The following is a 20,365-nucleotide window of genomic DNA, read 5'->3' on the forward strand; positions in this document are numbered from 1 at the left end:
TTGCTGAAACACACACAGACATAATGATTATAGAAAAAAGACGTTAATGCATTCTGGGTAATAAATAATCACAGCAGCGTTTTCAGGTGGGCGTTACTGAGAGCAGATGGCTTAGTGTTTCATTATGTTCAGTATTAGTGATTCAATATTCACACACTCTACACACACACATTCACACACTGTACACACACACATTCACACACTGTACACACACACATTCACACACTGTCACACACAAAGGCGGGCCTGTGCATTAGGATTTAATGGAGTTAAGGATTGCTGACTCAGGGTTAGTCACAACATGTTCGGGCCTGAGAGAAACACTCTGACGCTCTCTGTGCTCTTATTGTGTTCGCTTGTTGAGAGTTATATAAATGTGTCAAGCATAAATCAGGGTTTACAAGAAGCCACTTATCTCCAGATAGGCTGCATTTATTTGGAGTTGAGCTTTGTTTTCTGCTCATTTTCAATTTCATATTTGTATTTTGTGCCACAACAAGCCCTTTATTTTCATTGCTGAGTTGAAAAAATACAGTTAGATAACTTTGATTGAAGTAGTGATGAAGTATTGGACATATATTGCTTATTATATTTATTACAGGGTCATTAGTAATCTATTACCTTTTAAATGTTGTATGAAACCTTTCCAACACTTTACCCATGATCCTAGAAGTGTTACGGTCCTTTTTGCCCACATAAATACATGTGTAAGTGGTCAATTATTTGAAATAGTCATCTGTAACCGTTTCAATTTAACCCATAAGAACCTGCGGTGACACATACAATCTGGAGTGACATATATGTCACAATTAGAAATATGATTATGATCTGCTCAGTTAATTTAGCAGATATAGCTGATTCAATGATATTTAGTTAATATATTCTATATTTTTTCAGTTCAGAGAATGTTAACACAAATCATCCTCATTAATTAGAATATTACTAAGAATTACTTTACCATTACCGACACTAGGGGTTACTTGTCAGAAATGTGTTCAATGTGGTCAATTAAGTCGAGATGATGTTCCCCATAATTTCCCCAAACGTAGAAATGGGTCCGGGTAGAGAACACTTAAAGAGTAGTCGTCCAAAGGCCTAATTTCACCCAAAGTGATGTTCAAAGACCTACCGGTGTCGGGGTCTTTGGCGTAGATGACGGCGACGGGGGTCCGCACGGTGGTGTTGTCGAACACGGTGACCTCGTAGTGTTTGGAGGAGAAGTGAGGCGGGTTGTCATTCATGTCCTGGAGCGTCAGACGGAGGTCGGCCTGACAGGAGCGCCCGCCGCCGTCCGTCGCCTTCGCCACCAGGTTAAACTCCAGATCCCGCTCCCGATCCAACTCCTTCAGAGTGAACAGCTCACCTGGGGACAGATTCAGGTCATAATCAAACTGTCACATGGTTCATAATTAACGTTTAACATCGTATTAGGGTTTGGAAACCACTGCAAAATAACAGTGTATTAATCTCTCCCCTGAGTGAACAGCTCACCGGGAGAGATATAATCAGGCGTCATCTGCATTGAGCTTTATCGGGTACTCAAGAAAAAAGCTACTATGAATATTGACGAAAGATATTTGTTGGGAAACTACTGAATGTTCTCTTCCAATATCAGAGTAACATGATAACAAAGGTATCCCAACTGTAGCTGTGTTCATGACAGGATGTGTGATTACCTAGAAGAGCATCAGGACTGTTTGAGGCATATGATAGCTATGTGATTAACATGATGATTCAGCCTCTATGGAGAGAGACATATGACAAGCATGCTCATTTCTGACGTGGAGCTAATCTGAAGTAAACATTGAATACTGCTTTCTATTCCTCCATCTTGTGACTGTGTAACTCCCTCTCTTGGATATCAGCATGTGAAGGACACTGTTCAGGAACTAGTTGATGCTCTGTATGTGATGACTACTTCCATTCTGGAGAGGATCACAAATACATGGATCCTGAGATTGAAGCTCAAGCCGGGGACGAGTGGTATTTTTCTAACAATATAATTGGAAAAGTTTTCTCTAAGTAAGCTCAACACAATTATCCACCTGACCCAGACATGACAGATGGGTGTTTTGACAGATATGAAGTGTGATGGATGTCAGCGGAGAATAGAAATGTGTTTCAGTTCAGTGCCGATGGAACTCAAACACTTAACGTGAGCCCAGGTGATCTGACACCCAAAGAAACAGACCCAACATACCTGTCCGCTGGTCGAGACGGAACATGTCAGCGTTGGGTCCATGGAGGCTGTAGGTCACCTGACCGTTGGCCCCAATATCAGGGTCTGAAGCTCGCACCTTCATCAGGAACATGCTGGGGGGAGGGTTCTCCATCACCGCCTCCGTGTACACCAGCTGAAACACGAGGAGAAGAGATATAAGATAAGACCAGAGATGGCAAAAGTACACACATCCTTTACTCTGGTGACCTTTAAAGGGCCCATGTCATGCTTTTCCGGTTATTACCCATCACCTTGTGTGTTATGAAGGTTTTTATGCATGTAAACGGTCTGCAGAGTCACAAACCCTCAAAGTACACCCTGTAGCGAGTAAAACTCTAACACAGAAAATACCTCCCCAAAACGCCTCGTTGGAGATACGTCATTGTCCATTTGATTCTTCCATTTCGTTCCGGGTACGGCATGATGTCAAGCCGTACCCGGAACGAAATGGACCAATCCGTGGAGCCGTTACGTTCAGCTCAGCTGAGTTATCCTCCCTGGCTGCAGGCTGATAACAGACAGTTGGGATCGTGGCAAAATTCTCTCTGCAGACCCATTCTCTCTGCAGACCCATTCTCTCTGCAGACCCATTCTCTCTGCAGGCCCATTCTCTCTGCAGACCCCTTCTCTCTGCAGACCCATTCTCTCTGCAGACCCATTCTCTCTGCAGACCCATTCTCTCTGCAGACCCATTCTTTCTGCAGACCCATTCTCTCTGCAGACCCATTCTCTCTGCAGACCCATTCTCACAGCGTTTATCAACCTTTTTTCTTACTCAATATCAAGCCACACTTATTGTTTTTACTTCGGCTGTGACTTTGTGTGTGCTCAGGATGAGTTTGGCTGTGTTTCGCTATGTATGCTAAACAAGGAAACAACACCTCCACGGAGCTCAGCGCGATTCACAAGGTCCCGACCAATCAGAGCACGATGTGCTCACAGGGAGGGTGGGGGCTGGAGCTATTGGAGCTACAACGAGCCGTTAAAGGCAGAGAGTGAAATTCAGTGAATACACGTAGTTTATAGAGATGCTGTTTGAGAAACCAATGTGAGTTTGGAAAAATGCACAATATAAATCTATTTTAGTAGACCTCAACAATGGAATTATGATCAGTGGAAATGGCCATGACATGGGCCCTTTAAGTTAATTATCGGTTCTATTTCTACATGATTTTGGCCGCTCCAGAGAGTGAGTAGTCGCCCCTCACCTGTTCACACAGAGGACTGTTGTCGTTGATGTCCAGCACGTGGACGTCCACAGAGACCGGAGCCTCTGACTTCCCGTCGGTGGCGGTGACTCTCAGAGTGAATCTGTCTTTGGTCTCTCTGTCCAGAGCTTCTTTCAGGATGAGACCCCAGCGCCCCTCGTCCTCCTGGATGATGGCAAACTGTCCCAGAGGGTCTCCGTCTACAGGCGGGACAAACACCTCAGTTAGTAAAGATGTTATGTTTCAAAGTACCGTATTGACCCGAATATAAGACGACCCCTCTTTCTCAAGACTCATTACTGGAAAAATACCATTTTGAAGAAGAGGAAGCGGCAACATTATAAAATATATTTGGTCCATAAAACAGCAATACATGTCCATCACAGTGTCTTTAAGCACAATGTGAATTTCAAATGTGTTGCTTTGTTTGAGAAATTGTCTAAAACCCCAAAATATTCAATAAACTAAAATGTAGATGGTGAAAAAGCAGAACATTATCAGATTTGAAAACCAACAACCATCAACTGTTTGTGTGAGATTTAATTAACAAAATATAACAATTACTCAGTTTACGATTACTTATTATTTTGATCGTGATGAGAAATAATTTTATCTTTTATACCTCGAGTGGGCATCTTGTTGCGAGGATGGACATTAAAACGATTTTTTTAAATGTTTAAAATAAGGTCTTCAACAATAATCTGAATCATTGATGTGTTAGGCCCTAGACCCACGATTTTATGAGGCCAGAAAAACTGTGAATTAGGACCCGCCGGCCGGTACTAGGCCAAGTGGAAACGCAACCAAAAACGGGCCGCTGACGTCACAGCCCTCTTAAACCGTGCTCCGCGCTGTAGTGGAAACGCGCCATTAATGTGTCTGAGCTTTTACCATTTACACTTTATATGTCTTGCATTGTTTATTTCCTTTGCTGTACTGGTTGTTGTTCACATAAACGAGAAAGAGGCTGTAACAGAAGTCATTTACAAGTAATATTAATATTGCAGTTCCCTGTCGGTCTTATTGATATTGCTGAACATGTATTGTCTTTCATTATTGTGTCCCTGAGTGATATTAAACTTTCTGAAATCACAGTTGTCTTATTTAATAAAACAGAAACTTCTGATGCAATGTTTTTCCAATAACGTTGTGTTACTGCAATCATGTTTTTTCCTCAATAACTGTACCGCGGGGGAATGTTCTCATATTAGTCACTGCAGTACTTTGAATTTAATAGTTTTCTTCTATTTCTAATAAACGTTCAACCTCGTGATGGAAACTGTGCTTTGTTCTGCACGGCAGATTCAGGTCAGTCGACCTGCTGTTTGACAGACAGCTGACATTAACTCTCTTACGCTTCAATCTCAAGAGCAGCTATCGAATGAAGCCACAACATCTTAAGTGCTGAACAGAGTTTTTTTTAGCAGAGACAGATTACTAATTGTCTGCAGTTTGTGTCGTGTTCGTCGGCCCCTACAGATACGCTTTTCTGAAGAGGTGCAGATACAGAATAATTAAAATCATTTGTTGGAGCTATATATTGCTTTATATTATTTAATAGTTAAACATTTATCTTCTTGCTGTTTTTCTTGATAGTAAATGTATTCTTAGTTAGTGTTGTTATTGAAGCGAGTTAAAGTCGTTTTTATGCTTTTATTTAGAAGGCATGTTTGGGCACCTGGTGTAATTGTATATATTGGAGACTATAGAGCACTAGTAGGCACATGGTTTTTTTTACCAGGGTGTTTAAAGCCACAAGAAGGAAAGCCATAGGAAAGGCTAAAGGGAAGAGATATAGGAAACCTGTTCGTAGAACTTTTGTTATACAGTAGGAATGAAATGCACAAATGGAGATTCTTGTCTGAACTTGAATCATTGCCTTGCGTAAGATTCGCTAACTGGCGCCAGTTTGATTTTAAGTTAATTATCTGTTTTACCTTTCTAGGATTGATCATTACTTCAATCATACTGGTTGATTAACATTTGTCTGGATTTTCCAATGTATTTTTGACATTTACATTTTCCAAGAAAGTACCTGGAACACACACTCACAAACACACTTTTGAACGTTCTCACCTGTGTTGTATTTTATTATATATGTTGCATCGTTGGAGGAGCTCAGGTCATAAGATTTTCATTGCCATTTCTACACTCTAGCTTTGTGCATATGACATTAAAACCTTTGAATCTTGAGTCTTTGAATATAACTAGTTGTCTACGACTATGCAGTTTCTGTCGTCCCTACAGATAATCTTTTCTGAAGACGTGCAGATACAGAATGAGTAAAATCATAACTTTAACCATGCTGGTTGAATAACATTTGACTGGATCGTCCAATGTGTTTGTGACATTTACATTTTCAGAGAAAGTACCTGGAACATACCTGGAGGAGCCATATGTTAAAATGTATCATTTGATATAATATGTGTATATATAGATATATTTCAACATTGTAATTATTTGTTATTAGTCTTATTATATAATGTATTCATAACCGACCGCAGCTGCTGGCAATGAGAAGTTAGATGGAGAAAAGAATCACGGAGCAATATCGTTTTTTGACCTTTGAAAATAATGTGTTTTTACTGATACCTTTTGTTTAAGTAAAGAGTCAACCAAACTTACCTGAGACGTATTTTTGTTGGAATCAAGCTTGTTGCTACTTGTGGATATATTAATTTTTGGATTAGACAGAACTACAACACCCTTTTGAACGTTCTCACCTGTGATGTAACACGTCACAAGTCGGTTCTCCAGCGACACGTCAGCATCCGTGGTGGTCATGGAGACGATGACCTCCCCGGGACTGCTGTTCTCCATCACTGAGGCGCGGTACAAGTCATCGGAGAACTTTGGCGGGTTGTCGTTCTCGTCCGTCACCATGACCTCCACGAGGACGCTGGAGGACAGCTTGGTGTCGCCGCCGTGGTCCGTGGCGAAGACGTAGAACCGGTAAACCCTGGTCTCCTCGCAGTCCGTTTCCCGAACCGTGGTGATCCAGCCGCTCTCTCCGTCGATGGAGAAAACCCCGCTGATATCTGCCATGGTGGTGGTGTCGTCAGGTATAGAATCCAAGCTGTACGTCACGAGACCGTTGGTGTCGGTGTCCGGGTCGTTGGCGGTCACCTGCGGGTCAGAATAAGCATTCGGTCTCAAGTGTGTTTGTATATTTTAGGATATAAGATGTTGTACTGTGAGTGCAAGGAGAACATTCAAATTAACTGTGCTTTCAGAAGATATGTTGTTCAAGGTTGTTTTAATCCTGACTTAGCACCCTTATTAAGCTAAAACTAAGCAAACGCTCAATAACGCAATATCGACAGAACATTCTAGTAAGTAGTAATTTTCCAAAATTGCACTCACTTTATTGTCAAACCAGATAAATAACTTCAGTTCATATCTTCAGGTATTGTTAACAATTGAAACCAGATACAAATAATATCTTGCTCTTTCTAAATTACATAAACATTTTTATTTGAATGTTTCTTTCGGTAAAGGTTGCTTTGCAGCTAAATTGCTACCAGTTTATTGACGCTAATGTAATCTTTGTGTTTCCATATATAGGTTAACTAACAAAGTCGTCAATCAATATTCAAATACATTTGAAATACACTGTTACACGTCATATTTTGCACTCATTTAGTCAATAGTGATTATCAGCTTTTTCCAAAGATAGAACGATCTAAACTTTCTGAACTTACCTGAATGACAGTCGTTCCAGCTGGCATGTTCTCAGCCAGGAAGGCTCGATATGGGTTAGCATCAAACACCGGCTGGTTATCATTCACATCTTGGACCTGGATGCTGACCGACACCAGTGACGCGACGTCAGTCCCGTTGTGGTTCCCCTGAGCGATCACATCTATCTGATACCATTTCGTCCTCTCGTGATCGATGGTCTTCTGCAACAGCAACGTTCCGCTCTCTTTGTCCAAACTGAACACTTTGTCCTTGTTGCTTTCCACAGTGTTCCCGTTCACCAGGCTGTAGATAAGAGGCATGTCTGAGTCCGCCTTCACTGAGCCGACCTCCGTCCCTACGGGGATGTCCTCTGCAGCCGAGAAGGAGTAGAGAGGCTCTGAGAACTTTGGTAGAGGAACCTCGGGAGGAACCACTTTGAGCCGAACAGGGACTGTGGAGTTATAGAAAGGAAGGCTGCCGTCACGGGCTTTTACTTTGAAGTTGAAGATCTTATTCTCCATGCCAATAAGACTCTCTTTGACGCTTACGACTCCGGTGAAAGGGTTGATCTCGATAATGTCTTCGGTCACTTCTTCGCCTTCATCTACCGTGTAGGTGACATCTGCATTTTTGCCATCATCTGCGTCATAAGCCATGATTTGAATGACAGGGGAGCCTTTGTTAACAGTGGACTGAATTGAAACCTGGTACTCTGACGCTTTGAACTGAGGAACGTTGTCATTCTCATCTATCAGAATTATCTTGACCGTGCAAAAGGCCACTTTTCCGCCGCCATCTTTAGCCATCACTTTGATTGCAATGACTCTCTGTGCGGGGTTCTCTCGGTCCAATGGTTGTGTCGTAACAATCTGCCCATCAGCGTCGATGGAGAATTTCTCATCGGCAAGTTTGTTAATAATGGTGTAGTCAACGCTGCCAAATGGCCCGTCGTCAGGGTCAATGGCGGCCAATCGGATCACGCGAGTTCCCGCCTCTGCGTTTTCCGCCAGCTCTGCTTCATAAAGGCTCTGCTTGAAGTGCGGACTATGCCTGTTGCTGTTTATCATGTCGATATTGACTGGTGCTGTTTTCTGAAACACTCCGTCAGACACTGCCACCGTCAGATTATAGTAAGGGTCCAGATTCCTCTTACAGACATTGGAAAAATATATGAGTCCAGAGGATTCGTTGATGTTGAAGTAGCGCCCTCCGTTCCCTGAAAGGATTTTGTACTTGAGGTTATTCAGCTCCGCAGTGTCCGGATCTGAAGCTTGGATTTTGACGACTATGTGACCACACTTTGCCATTTCATCCAGTGTGGCGTCATACTGGGAGCTAATGAAGTCTGGTGGGTTGTCGTTTACATCGGTGACATTAATGAAAACATGGGCTTCACTGCTAAGAGGAACAGTGCCATTGTCAGTGGCTTTCACTTTAAAATGAAAGTGCTTTGTGTTTTCATAGTCCAGCACCTGTTTTGTGACAATCAACCCGCTATGGGAGTCTATGTCAAAGAAATCAGTCTCGTTCTTCTCTGTTTTGACTATATGAAAGGTGAGATCCTTATTCCTGCCAGAGTCCTTATCAATGGCTGAGAGTTGTATCACAGAGGTGTCGATCGGGAGCCCCTCATCAATGCTCACCATGTAAGCTACCTTCGGGAAAATGGGCGCGTTATCGTTCACATCCTCTACTTCTATTTCAATAGAGGCCTCAGAGAAAGCTCCGGTCACAGAGTCAGAAGCACGAACTGTCAACACATGCATGGTTTGGCTCTCATAGTCGAGGGGGTTGGAGACGGTCAACACGCCCGTTTTGAAATCAATATGAAAATGTTGTGAGGCATTTTCCTCTTCCAGGTTGTAGATGAGTCGATAGCCCTCTGGATTTCTGGCCTGGACGTGTAAGATGGTGGTTAATTGTGGGACATTTTCTGGCACTTTTAGGGGATAAAGAAGGGTCTGGAAAACAGGGTTGGTTTGATTCCTCACTTGAATACTAAGCTGGGCCATTGTGGTGTGACTTGGCTCACCTTCGTCTATAGCAAAGACCGTCAACACATACTTATTCAGAGCTTCAAAGTCAAGAGGCCTCTGAAGGGACACATCGCCTAGATCAGGATCGATCCTAAAAAGATCATAATCCTCCTCCAGTGAGTACACGATGGCCCCATTCTCTCCCAGATCTCTGTCGATAGCCATTGCTTGATATAACACATCCCCTGGATCAGAGGTCTCAGAAATCATCATTGAAAAAGGCAAGTTTAGAAACTGCGGAGCGTTGTCGTTGACATCCTCTATAAAAACCTTGACCTGCGTGGTAACAGTCCTTGCTGGCGTTCTCATGTCTTCAACCTTCACAACAACGTCATACGCATCTTGCTCCTCTCGGTCAAAAGGCATACCGGTTGTTTCCAGAATGCCTGATGTTTGGGAAATGACAAACTTTCCCACTGGGTTCACCACAGAGTAGAAAACAGGCTCGTTTAAAAAACAACCTGTGGCTTTGAGGGCTAGCAAAGTTTTAACTGTCTTTAGGTTTTCTCTAACGCTTGCTGAATACACTTTGTGTTCAAATCCAAGATCGCTGGCTGTTAGGTTTGTTACGTTTACGTTGACGGTGGCTAAGTCTTTGTAGAGGCCGTCAGACGCTTTGACAACCAGTTGGTAAGATGGCCTGAATTCAGACACATTGCTCACGGTGATGACTCCAGTATTGGGGTGAATTGAAAAGGCATTGTGGAGATTTCCCTCGCTGATGCTGTATGAAACAGCTGAATCCAGATCATTGGCCATGACTTGCACAACCTCTGTATCTCTGACAGCTGGGAAGATGATGGATGGCTCGTAGATTGGCTTTATGAACTGTGGCGGGCAGTCATTGAGGTCCTGGACTCTCACAGTGACCTTGGCAGGCTCCGATGCAAACAGTGATGGCTCCCCCGAGTCCTTTACCTGCACTGTGAAGTGATACTCAGCCTTGGCTTCAAAGTCAACCGGTGATATTAAAGAAATGGTGCCCATACTCGAGTCTATCGCGAATACGTTCAAGGCCTCCTGCTCGAGAATCTGATACACCAGCAGAGAATTTGAATCTTTGTCAGCATCTGAAGCCTGGATGACCAGAGGAGTGTTTCTTTCTCCCATCACCATGCTGTTGATGTGAGCCGACTCACTTATTTGCCCCAGATATTCCGGCTGCTGAAAAACCGGAGCGTTGTCGTTCTCGTCGATCACGTAGATGAACGCGACCGTATTGGAGGAAGCTCCAGCTGTTGTGGAAGCTGTTACTTTGAGCTTGTAGGAGACAGCAATCTCAAAATCAAGGTGCTTTTGGATTGAAATCAACCCAGTGGAGGGGTTGATGTGAAAAGTCCTGTTTGGGTTGCCACTTTCTATCCCATAGTGCACTGCAGCAGGACTGGAGGCCGAGATGGTGAGGACTGGTGCTCCAATAGTGCTGAATTCACTGATCTCTGTGAGGTATTCGTCCGAGGGGAAGGAGGGTGGGGTTTGGTCGGAGATACGGATGTGAACGTGGACGGAGCAGAGGTCGGTGCGCTGAGGGAAGCCCTGATCCGTGGCTTTTACCGTCAGGTGGAACTGGTCCTGAGGCTGGAGGTCCAGAGGTTTGGAAACACTGATGGAGCCCAGCTCTGGATCAATGGAGAAGATGTTGTCGATGTTCCCTGGAGAGGAAGAAAATGATTTGTTACTTCAAGTGAACTTTAAAGGGTTTGAGAAAATACGTTCCACTAAAATGGTTGAAGAGCATTGTAGCCGGTTAATGCATTAAATACAACTAAATTCTTGTATATTGTGGTCACTTGGTCTGTTTGTATTGTAGCATTATATATGGATAGTGACATAGTGATGTCACTATCCATATATAAACAATGTAGTCCAATGGAGACGTTTCAGGCAACAGAAAAGCATAAAAGAGCCTCTTTATTGAAAAACCATGTTTAGTTAACGTCCTCGTAAAAAATCACACCATGATGATTTTAAATATATTTTTCCATTGAATTGAATTTTCGAAAATGATCAGTTCCTCTAAAATGCAATATCGGTCAAAATCATCATTTTTCCCCTCCAATATGTTCAGCTTTAAACTACTCCGTTAGTCAGGCTATGAACCAAATAGTTTAAAGTGTAATTTCTGGATTCTCCTGCAGTGAACTATATTATTTCTTGTTTGAAAGTACTTATCGCATCGTATCGACCTATCTTTAGTTTTAACGGGACAAAGGTGTTAAACATTACATTATTGATTTTATGGAAATCCTCTTCGCCCAAACAGAATATTGAGAGGGAATTCAGAGGCAATTTCTCCCCTCAGGCATCACCATTGTGTCCTTGACCCTCTGCTTCACAGGAAGTATAAGTATTCATCATCTGACGGTTGAATGTGTCAGCTCCCCGCGGTTTCAATTAGGAAAAGGCGGCAGCTCCCAGGTGTGATTACGTGTATCGGGATGACTGTAAAGAAGCAGCCACCATAAATAAAATATATTTAAAAAGCCTTTGTTCTGCTCACCAGAGTTCAGAGAGTAGCTGATGTCGGCGTTGCTTCCCATGTCGTGGTCGAGCGCTTTGACTCTGAGAACTTCAGAGCCGTGGGGGGCGAGGTTTGAGATGCTGGCCTCGTAACGAGTGCTGAGGAAAGCAGGCGAGTGATCGTTACAGTCCAGCACCTCCACCACCACCTTCACAAAGTTCCTCTTCACCGGGATCTCCTGGTCACGAACCTGAGGGCGAGCAGAAGAGCGTCAAGGCAAAGCAAGTTTATTTATACAGCACCTTTCAACACAAGTGCTTCACAAAAATAAAATACATTAAGAGCATTGAGAAATAGTGCAGCATTTAAAAACACTAATTTAAAAGCAAATATAATAAAACATGAATGACACAGGTACATGAATAAAAGTTACAGTGCAGTGTAAGATGTGAATAGTTCATTTAAAAGTTGTCAGAGTTGCAGCGGACCTGCAGGTTTCTGGTAGTTTGTTCCAGATATTTGGAAATATCTCTCACCAAATTCTCACATTCCTCTACCCCTAGTCTTCCTGTGAAATTATAGTTATTTTGACAGTTTTCTAACTATTTTATATTCCTTTCATCCTTCTCTTTCATCACATTTCCCCTATTTTACTTTTCTTTTTAATACCCAGAATTAGGATAGTTAATCAAATCAAATCAAATCTAAAAAATCTAAAATTACCATCACGATGAGCGTGTGCACGGGGATGGTCTCGTAGTCCAGTTCCTCCGTCAGCACCAGGACCCCGCTCTTTGGGTCCAGGCGGAAGAACTTGGTGCTGTCGGGGTGGAGGCTGGAGCTGACGGAGAACACCAGCTTACTGTTGGAGTCCGAGTCCTGAGCGCTGAGCTGCAGGATGTCCTTCCAGGGGGACGTGTCCTCAGGAACCCTCACCTTGAAACAGAAGAGAATTTTAAAGTCATAAAAAATAAATATAAACACAGGACAAAAGAACAGGATAGGAAACTGAATTTGTGGTTTTTGTTTTGTTTCTATTTAGATTTTATGGATTTATTTTTACATTTTGGGTATAAGACAATGTTCAGTTCATGCAAATATTCCAGAGAAAGAAGCCTGAGGCTTGAGGCACTTTAAACCCATCGCGCCTCATTTCCAGAAATGCATAATTCAACATGCTCCTGCTCCGAGTCATCAATCAGTCAAACTCGAACACACAGATATGACAAATAATATTCAGTGTGATAAACAGGATTTATGTCTGTATGTCTGTTTGGCAAGGTAGCAAAAACTAGAGAAAAACAAGTGAAAAGTGAACACACTTCGATAGCTATACGTATACAACGACAAAAAAAACATGCGTTAAGACGTCGATTCCTGTCTTTATAGCAAGCACACAAACATGGGATTGTCCTTTTGTGTATTAGTGCTGAGATCGGTCTCCTTTGAGATCTACAAATTCAAATCCAATCGATGTTCTTCTCACCTTGTACAGCGGCTCAAGGAAGACGGGCCGGTGCTCGTTCATGTCCAGAACTCGGATATAAGCCTGCAGTTTGGAGATGAAGGGATGCTCAGCGTGAACAACATTAAATATGGAAATCATGCAGAGGTTTAAAGCAGATTAACACGCAGCACCTGAGCTGCTGCCGGCAGGAATCAGGATGAACTAAAACCTGAGATCTTCTGACTCATGTTTCGGGATGTTTTTGGGATGTATTTTAAGTAACACAGCTTGTTGAGAGGGCCCCATTTTGGTTAAACGTGTCCTTAAACCAACAAACTACAGGGTTTTATGGACACTACCCAGTAATATTGCAAACATGTAGCTGAGTTATATATATAAATGTAACCGTGTATGTTAAATGGAGATATCATATTGTCTTATATTGATTTCAGGCCCCTCAATTATATCAAGGCAGACTTTGCAAATCTCTTATCTAATCTAAATCATTTTGTATTCTGATGAAACTTGTAATTTAAGCCCCCATTTGTATATACATATTATATGTTGTCATAATGTATATTTTACATTTAGTTTAATATTCCATCTGTCACATACTTATGTATATATAATACCTTGCTTTATATCTTGTTATTGTTCATTTGTAAATTCAACATGTACATTTTCTACTTTCTTATTTATTTCTTGTCTTTTAATTTGTATTGATCGATGCCTTGTCTTTTTATGCTGCTGCAACACAAACATTTCCCAAATTGGGATCAATTAAATACTTCTTATCTTATGTTATCTTATCTTATTTAACCTGCTTTTCTACCTATTTTTGCATTTTTATTCTCACAAACCCTCATGTTTCTCACCTGTGTGGTGGCGCTGCGGTGTCCGTCGCTGACCCTCACCGTCATGTTGTAGTTTGAGCGCCGAGAGGCATCGAGCCGGCGGGCGATGGAGATGGTGCCCGTCGTCCTCTGGATGTCAAAGTCCTTCTCCTCATCGCCTCCTGAGAGACAGAGAAGTACAAAAGATACTCCGTCAGGTGTTGATTCTGCAGTTTGACGGCCTCATTTCAGAGGTGGGAAGTAGTGGAGTACAAATACTTTGTTTCTGTACTTAAGTACATTTTTCAGGTATCAGTACTTTACTCCACTACTTATTTTTCTGATGACTTTTTACTTTGACTTCTTACATTTTGAACACAAATACCTGTACTTTCTACTTCTTACATGTTGAACACTAATACCTGTACTTTCTACTTCTTACATTTTGAACACAAATACCTGTATTTTCTACTTCTTACATGTTGAACACAAATACCTGTACTTTCTACTTCTTACATTTTGAACACAAATACCTGTACTTTCTACTTCTTACATGTTGAACCCAAATACCTGTACTTTCTACTTCTTACATGTTGAACACAAATACCTGTACTTTCTACTTCTTACATGTTGAACCCAAATACCTGTACTTTCTACTTCTTACATGTTGAACACAAATACCTGTACTTTCTACTTCTTACATGTTGAACCCAAATACCTGTACTTTCTACTTCTTACATTTTGAACACAAATACCTGTACTTTCTACTTCTTACACTTTGAACACAAATACCTGTACTTTCTACTTCTTACATGTTGAACACAAATACCTGTACTTTCTACTTCTCACATTTCCCAAACAGGCTGGTTCCTTTAGTTTGAATGTGTGTTTGGTGGCGTGATCATTATTATTTAGAGTCATTGCGTGCCTATTGATTTGAACACGATCCGTGTATCCATCATTTCCTGGTCTTCTCTAAAGAAGAGGGACCAATGAAAACGTTGTCATGTTGCCGTTGTTCAGCATGGAAACATTCATTAGCTAACAATGACATTATTGTTCTATTAATATAAAGGGAGGTCAGGTACTCTTTAAAACAGCTGCTAGTTATGGGTACTTTTTACTGAAGTACATTTCAAAACCCTCTTTACTTTGACTTGAGTAAAGAAGTTTAGTCAGTACTTCTACTTTCACCAGAGTATTTTTAAACACGAGTATCTGCACTTCTACTTGTGAGTGAGTGACAGCAGAAACTGACTTAGATTCATAAAACGTACTTTGATAAAGCTGCTACTTGTTTTACATCGGAAGTGTGTTTCATTGATTTTATTTTATTTTATAGTGCTTTCCTCTTTATCTAACATGTTTGTCTACTTATTTTATTTTGCATTTTATATCCACTGTTCCCTTTGCTCTAACAATGTCAATTTAACCAGCTGTGGGACGAATAAACGATTTCTGATTGATGTAATCAGAGTGTTTGCGAGAGAGGTGAGAGTTGTTCTCTTGCTTCGAAGAAGGTATCAAAATGTGTGTTAGGTTGTTCATCTTCAGTGTCCTGTTGTAACCTTTAAATATGTTATTTATTATGCTATGCTACAATCACATATGCGATTATGCATATCGTTTTTTCTTCTCTCTTCCATTTCTCCCACATTTTGTGACGTACATATTTTGTTTCCTTTCCTCCTTCCTTCTCTATGTCCTCCACTCTTTTCTCCTGCTTCCTCTTCTTGCTTCATGACTTCTCTCTCAGCAGGATGTGTGTGTTCGTGATAAAGGTAAACCTCATGCCTGCTGCACCAGATGGTGTTTATTAAGACGTCCACCTTGCGACACACACACACATAAACACACACCTTTATGCCTCTACCTTTGTATTGAGTCATAACCAAGGCTGCACCTCATACTTCATTTGAATTTCAATCCCCTATCGTTTTTGATGGAATTACAAATCAATATATTTATTTGTTCACTATTTCCTCCTATATCCTACCTCAAATCCAGATACACACACTCTGCACACACTCTGTTGGTTCCCTAGATTAAGACACACACCATCACAGAGTCAGGATCAGACGCAGCACAGAGAGAGGACGATGTACTGTGGAAGCAATCTTTCACTTTACTGATCTTTTCCAGGAAGATATATTACGTACAGTATATCCCTGCTTGGATCTCTTCCCTCTGGGGCCAATCATGCAATAAATATATATTTGTTAGGAGTAGAGATGTCCCGATCCGATCACGTGATTGGGGATCGGAGCCGATCACGTGATTTTTAAAAGATCGGAATCGGGAGAAAAAAATCGGGGATCGGGATTTTTTTTTTTTTTTTTTTTTATACATTTTTTTTTTTAATTGAATGTTACAAAACAAAAATGACCATGTTCACGTCTTAAAGTCATCCTGAGGCCTTAGTTTTGGTTTAAAATTACACAACATCATGTATGTGTTGCTTCTTTTGGGCTTGTTTTCATAGACCTGGTTGCTTATTTCTCTCAAATCTGGCAACAGAGTGGGCGCAGTGTCTAATAGTAGCAGTAAGCTAACAAGAGGCTACGTTCAGCTGGTGCCTCGGGAGTAGGGACAGAGAAAATGTCAGGAGTTTGGAAGTATTATAAAATTGAAAGCGAAGGCAGTGTAACAGCCAGATGCAATGTTTGCAAGGCGGAGGTTCCGCGTGGTGGAAAGAACAGAGCTACGTTCAACACGACCAATCTAATACAAACACCAACAACAACAAGACGAGTACACAGCGGCCACTCAGGTAACGGCACTGAGACAACCGACACTTTCAGAGACTTTTAAAAGGAAAGAGAAACTACCCCAGAACAGTGAAAAGGCCAAAAAAATAACAGCCAAGATAGCTGAATTCATCGCGTTGGATGACCAGCCGTTATCTGTTACCTTTTTTTTCTCTTAATGCATTTCATAAAGATCGGATCGGGAAAAATCGGTATCGGCAGATTGTCAAAATCAAATGATCGGAATCGGATCGGGAGCAAAAAAAGGTGATCGGGACATCCCTAATTAGGAGTCAAAATGTCAAGAAGAAGATCCTCCATGCAGGAACGTCACTGACATCTTTATCGATGTGTTTTCCATTCTTACATCCATCTTGAGGGTTTTATCCAGGTCAGCAACACCATGGAAATAAATATGCTGAGAGGCCTCGAGCCCATCTGTCAGTTCCCATGAGTACTTTACATAATTATTGTTTTATTATTTTACCCATAGTGTTATTCTATATTGTATGTATTCTCTACAGCATGTTGGTCAACTGAGGTTGTTTTAAATCAATTAAGATTGATTGAGATTATTAAAAGTCACATAAGAGGCAAAGTTGGGGCTGTTTGGAACTTTTGATATCCAAAAAGTTAATATATTTGAAATGAAACATGTTTTTGAAGGCCTTAATGTGCTCAAAAGCTGGAGTCTTTGGTCACATGTGTCAGGTCTGGTGAAATGTTATATATTTTAGGGGTCTCGTTAAAGGTGCAGGTAAGACGACTCTATAGTAACCCCTACAAGTTGCTAAAATGTAGCCCCTTGTTGTGGTTTCACCTGCAAATCTGACATTTGGCAGGTATATTAAGAATAGTGAGACGCACAAAAAAGCCTCTTGGAGTAATATTGTAAACCCAACAAGAAGTCAGCTATTCTTTATTGAAAGTGATTTCCTTCATGTATTTTGGCCATTTCCAGGCTACAACAAACTCCTCCTAAAGCGCTCCCTACAAAGTTGCTAAAATTGAGCCCCTTGTTGTGGTTTCACCTACAAGTCTGACATTTGGCAGGTATATTAAGAATGGTGAGATGCAAAAAAAAGCCTCTTGGAAGAATATTGTAAACCCAACAGGAAGACAGCCATTTTTAAATTAATGTGATTTCCGTCATGTATTTTGGCCATTTCCAGGCTACGTACTTTAACAAACGCCTCTTACAGATTTCATCGGATCAACTTCATATTTTCTAAGTACCATTTTAAGTCCTTGAGGATCACTAGTGCAGACTGAGATTTAAGGTTATTTGACACCGAGGGAAGTTTTCAATTCTTCCCTCTGAGTTATCTCACGGCCAGAGAGGGAAGTTTTCCAGATAGGCATCTGCTAGAAATGCCTGATCATATCTGCATGAGAAGGTCCTCGCTGTGACACAACAACATTCCCTCATCTGCCGACAAAATGAGGGTCAGTTATACATAAATAGGGCTGCAAGAAAAATATGGTGCCTCAAGCTATTTGAATATTTCACATGTACATATTGCGACTGGAAGGGGATTGCGCTGGATTAGAGTTGAAAAAAATAATGTATTGCGATATTTTGACTGACGTTAGAGAAGTGGATCATTTGTGCATCATTACTCTAATCATGAGTACAAAATATATTCAAATTATCATATTTAACAGAAAATGTACCACATGTATGTCTGTAGAATAGTTGTAGGCCATCATATCTCTTAAGCTGCATATTGAAAATTGTATAAACACATTTTTGACTTACAAATATTGTGCCTCGAGCCATTTGAATATTTCACGTGAACATATCACACTGGAAGGAGATTTTGCTGGATTAAAGTCAAAATAAAACGTTAATACATTGGTTTTTCCAGCCTTATCAAAAGGTTGAATATGTCTCGAGAGAACAAGAGAAGGAGGAGGAGGAGAAACTAGAAGAGTTTTATCTGACAGCTAAAGGCCATCAGTGATAATTACTGAGTAACGCTGAGGGACCACACAGAGAGTGAAACGCTGCACGATTATCAACGCTACGCCTGATTGATTGAACACACAGCTGCCAGAGTCATACTGACATTTCAGAGGAGAGTATTGTATTTAAAGGTGTTTTACTCTACTGTGATTAACCTATAGTCGCTGTGGTTAGGGAAATAGTAAATGCTATTCAGATATATTCGATGCATGATGGGAAAAGTGCAATGATGAGTTTGAGGGATAAGGTTTTGCAGATAGTCTGTGTTTTGTTCTGTTTTATGTAATTATTCATGGCATTTAAACTGTTTTTACTTCACAACATGTGGACTTTGCTAGCCTTAACCTGTTAAGCACCAAGCCTGTTTTTCATGTTTCAGGCTCGAAAATGACATGCCCAAAACAAATCACTACAAGTTAACTTCTAAAAGGGTTATATGAATAATTTCTTTTATCAAAGCAAGGTTACATCTGTGAGTTGGATGTAGAAGTGTCAGAATCAATATAAATGTTTTTTATTTTAAAGAAAATTCAGATTTTACAAAACTGTAAATTATAGTGTCCGTCCAAAAATTATTTTTTACAGATAGTGAAAACTACCCTTGGATGATGGGTTAGTAGACTAAAAGCAGCTTTAGGAATCCAAAGTACAACATATAATAAGTACCCTGTATCAAGATTGATGCAAAACAAGTGACATTTGACCTTTTTAGAGAGGTTTAGCCAAAACCACCCCACCTCTGAGGTGATTTGGTTGAAAATGTTTTTTTTTCCATATCTCTGGCCCCCCTTGCTCGATTTTGATGGTTGACACCTCTTTCTGACCGTTAGAGCCAATAGAATCGAAGGGGGAGGCCCCCACACACACACGTTGTGAAGAGAAAAGGTGGGGGCTGCGCGCATGTAAATGTAAAGCAGAGTGAAGCGATCTCTAGCTCTGGCATTTGGAAACGAAAAAGCAGTTTTATTGCTTATGGATTATCAGAAATCATTTCAAAGAGTACATAGACACATTGGATGAACCTATGGATTAACTTCAGCATCGTTTTTTTATCGTTTTAATGCCATTGAAGACCAGTTTTGACCAAGGTAAGCCATGTTAGCGTTTCTAGCTACCTAGCTCCACTTGTTATGATGTACGCTTTCGTTTATAGCGTCGCAAATGTTTATCACTGAGTGTTGAGGAGGGCACCACTAGATTCAGTGTCTCCAGGACACCAAAAACGAGTGGTTGGCTGTGCATCTAGGATAAGTAATAAGGGAGTTATTGTGAGTTTAAGTGCCGTTTTAGGTTACATTTTTTCGCTCGTGGATAATTCAGATGCTGAGTGAGTGATTGTGGGGTTTTTTTGGAGAAAAAAAATTAAAAAGATCAGTTAGCTGAGTTTCTTCCCGTTACATGGATATAAAACATTCATAGTTTATTAAATATTAAGATTCCTTAGACGTTGTTTCCTGCAAATGACGCGTTTATCCACCCGGTACCGGGGGGGCCGTGCGTAACAGGTTAAGGATTTATTCACCTTAAGCTTCCCTGCTCTCGGGTGCTTCCACATCCTCTTACTAACAATGTTTTCATTATTACTCTCACTGCCAGGTCGGTAGACTCAGTTTTGCACTGCATTTCTAACCATAAGGTATTAAATAACAATTCTAATTTAAGATATGAGAGCCACACATTTGGCCAAAGCTGGCTAGATAGCTCGAATTAGCTAGATTGTTAGATAGGTAGCTAATGTAAGTCAGCTAGCTAGGTAAATAGATAG

General features: G+C 41.0%; 1 protein-coding gene across 1 annotated transcript in view; it reads right to left on the minus strand.

Annotated features, from left to right (window-relative positions):
- Window positions 1–20,365, minus strand: part of fat2 (FAT atypical cadherin 2) — a 102,933-nt gene that overhangs the window by 44,252 nt on the left and 38,316 nt on the right. The window contains exons 7-15 of the mRNA XM_034117773.1: window positions 13,930–14,069; window positions 13,094–13,156; window positions 12,331–12,543; window positions 11,647–11,857; window positions 7,131–10,798; window positions 6,153–6,555; window positions 3,430–3,629; window positions 2,201–2,354; window positions 1,130–1,363 (exon numbers count right to left, since the gene is read on the minus strand). Of these exons, the coding sequence (XP_033973664.1) occupies window positions 1,130–1,363; window positions 2,201–2,354; window positions 3,430–3,629; window positions 6,153–6,555; window positions 7,131–10,798; window positions 11,647–11,857; window positions 12,331–12,543; window positions 13,094–13,156; window positions 13,930–14,069 (5,286 nt within the window). The remainder of the gene's footprint in view (window positions 1–1,129; window positions 1,364–2,200; window positions 2,355–3,429; window positions 3,630–6,152; window positions 6,556–7,130; window positions 10,799–11,646; window positions 11,858–12,330; window positions 12,544–13,093; window positions 13,157–13,929; window positions 14,070–20,365) is intronic.

The sequence above is a fragment of the Trematomus bernacchii genome, unplaced genomic scaffold (assembly GCF_902827165.1).
Source record: "Trematomus bernacchii unplaced genomic scaffold, fTreBer1.1, whole genome shotgun sequence".
NCBI lineage: Eukaryota > Metazoa > Chordata > Actinopteri > Perciformes > Nototheniidae > Trematomus > Trematomus bernacchii.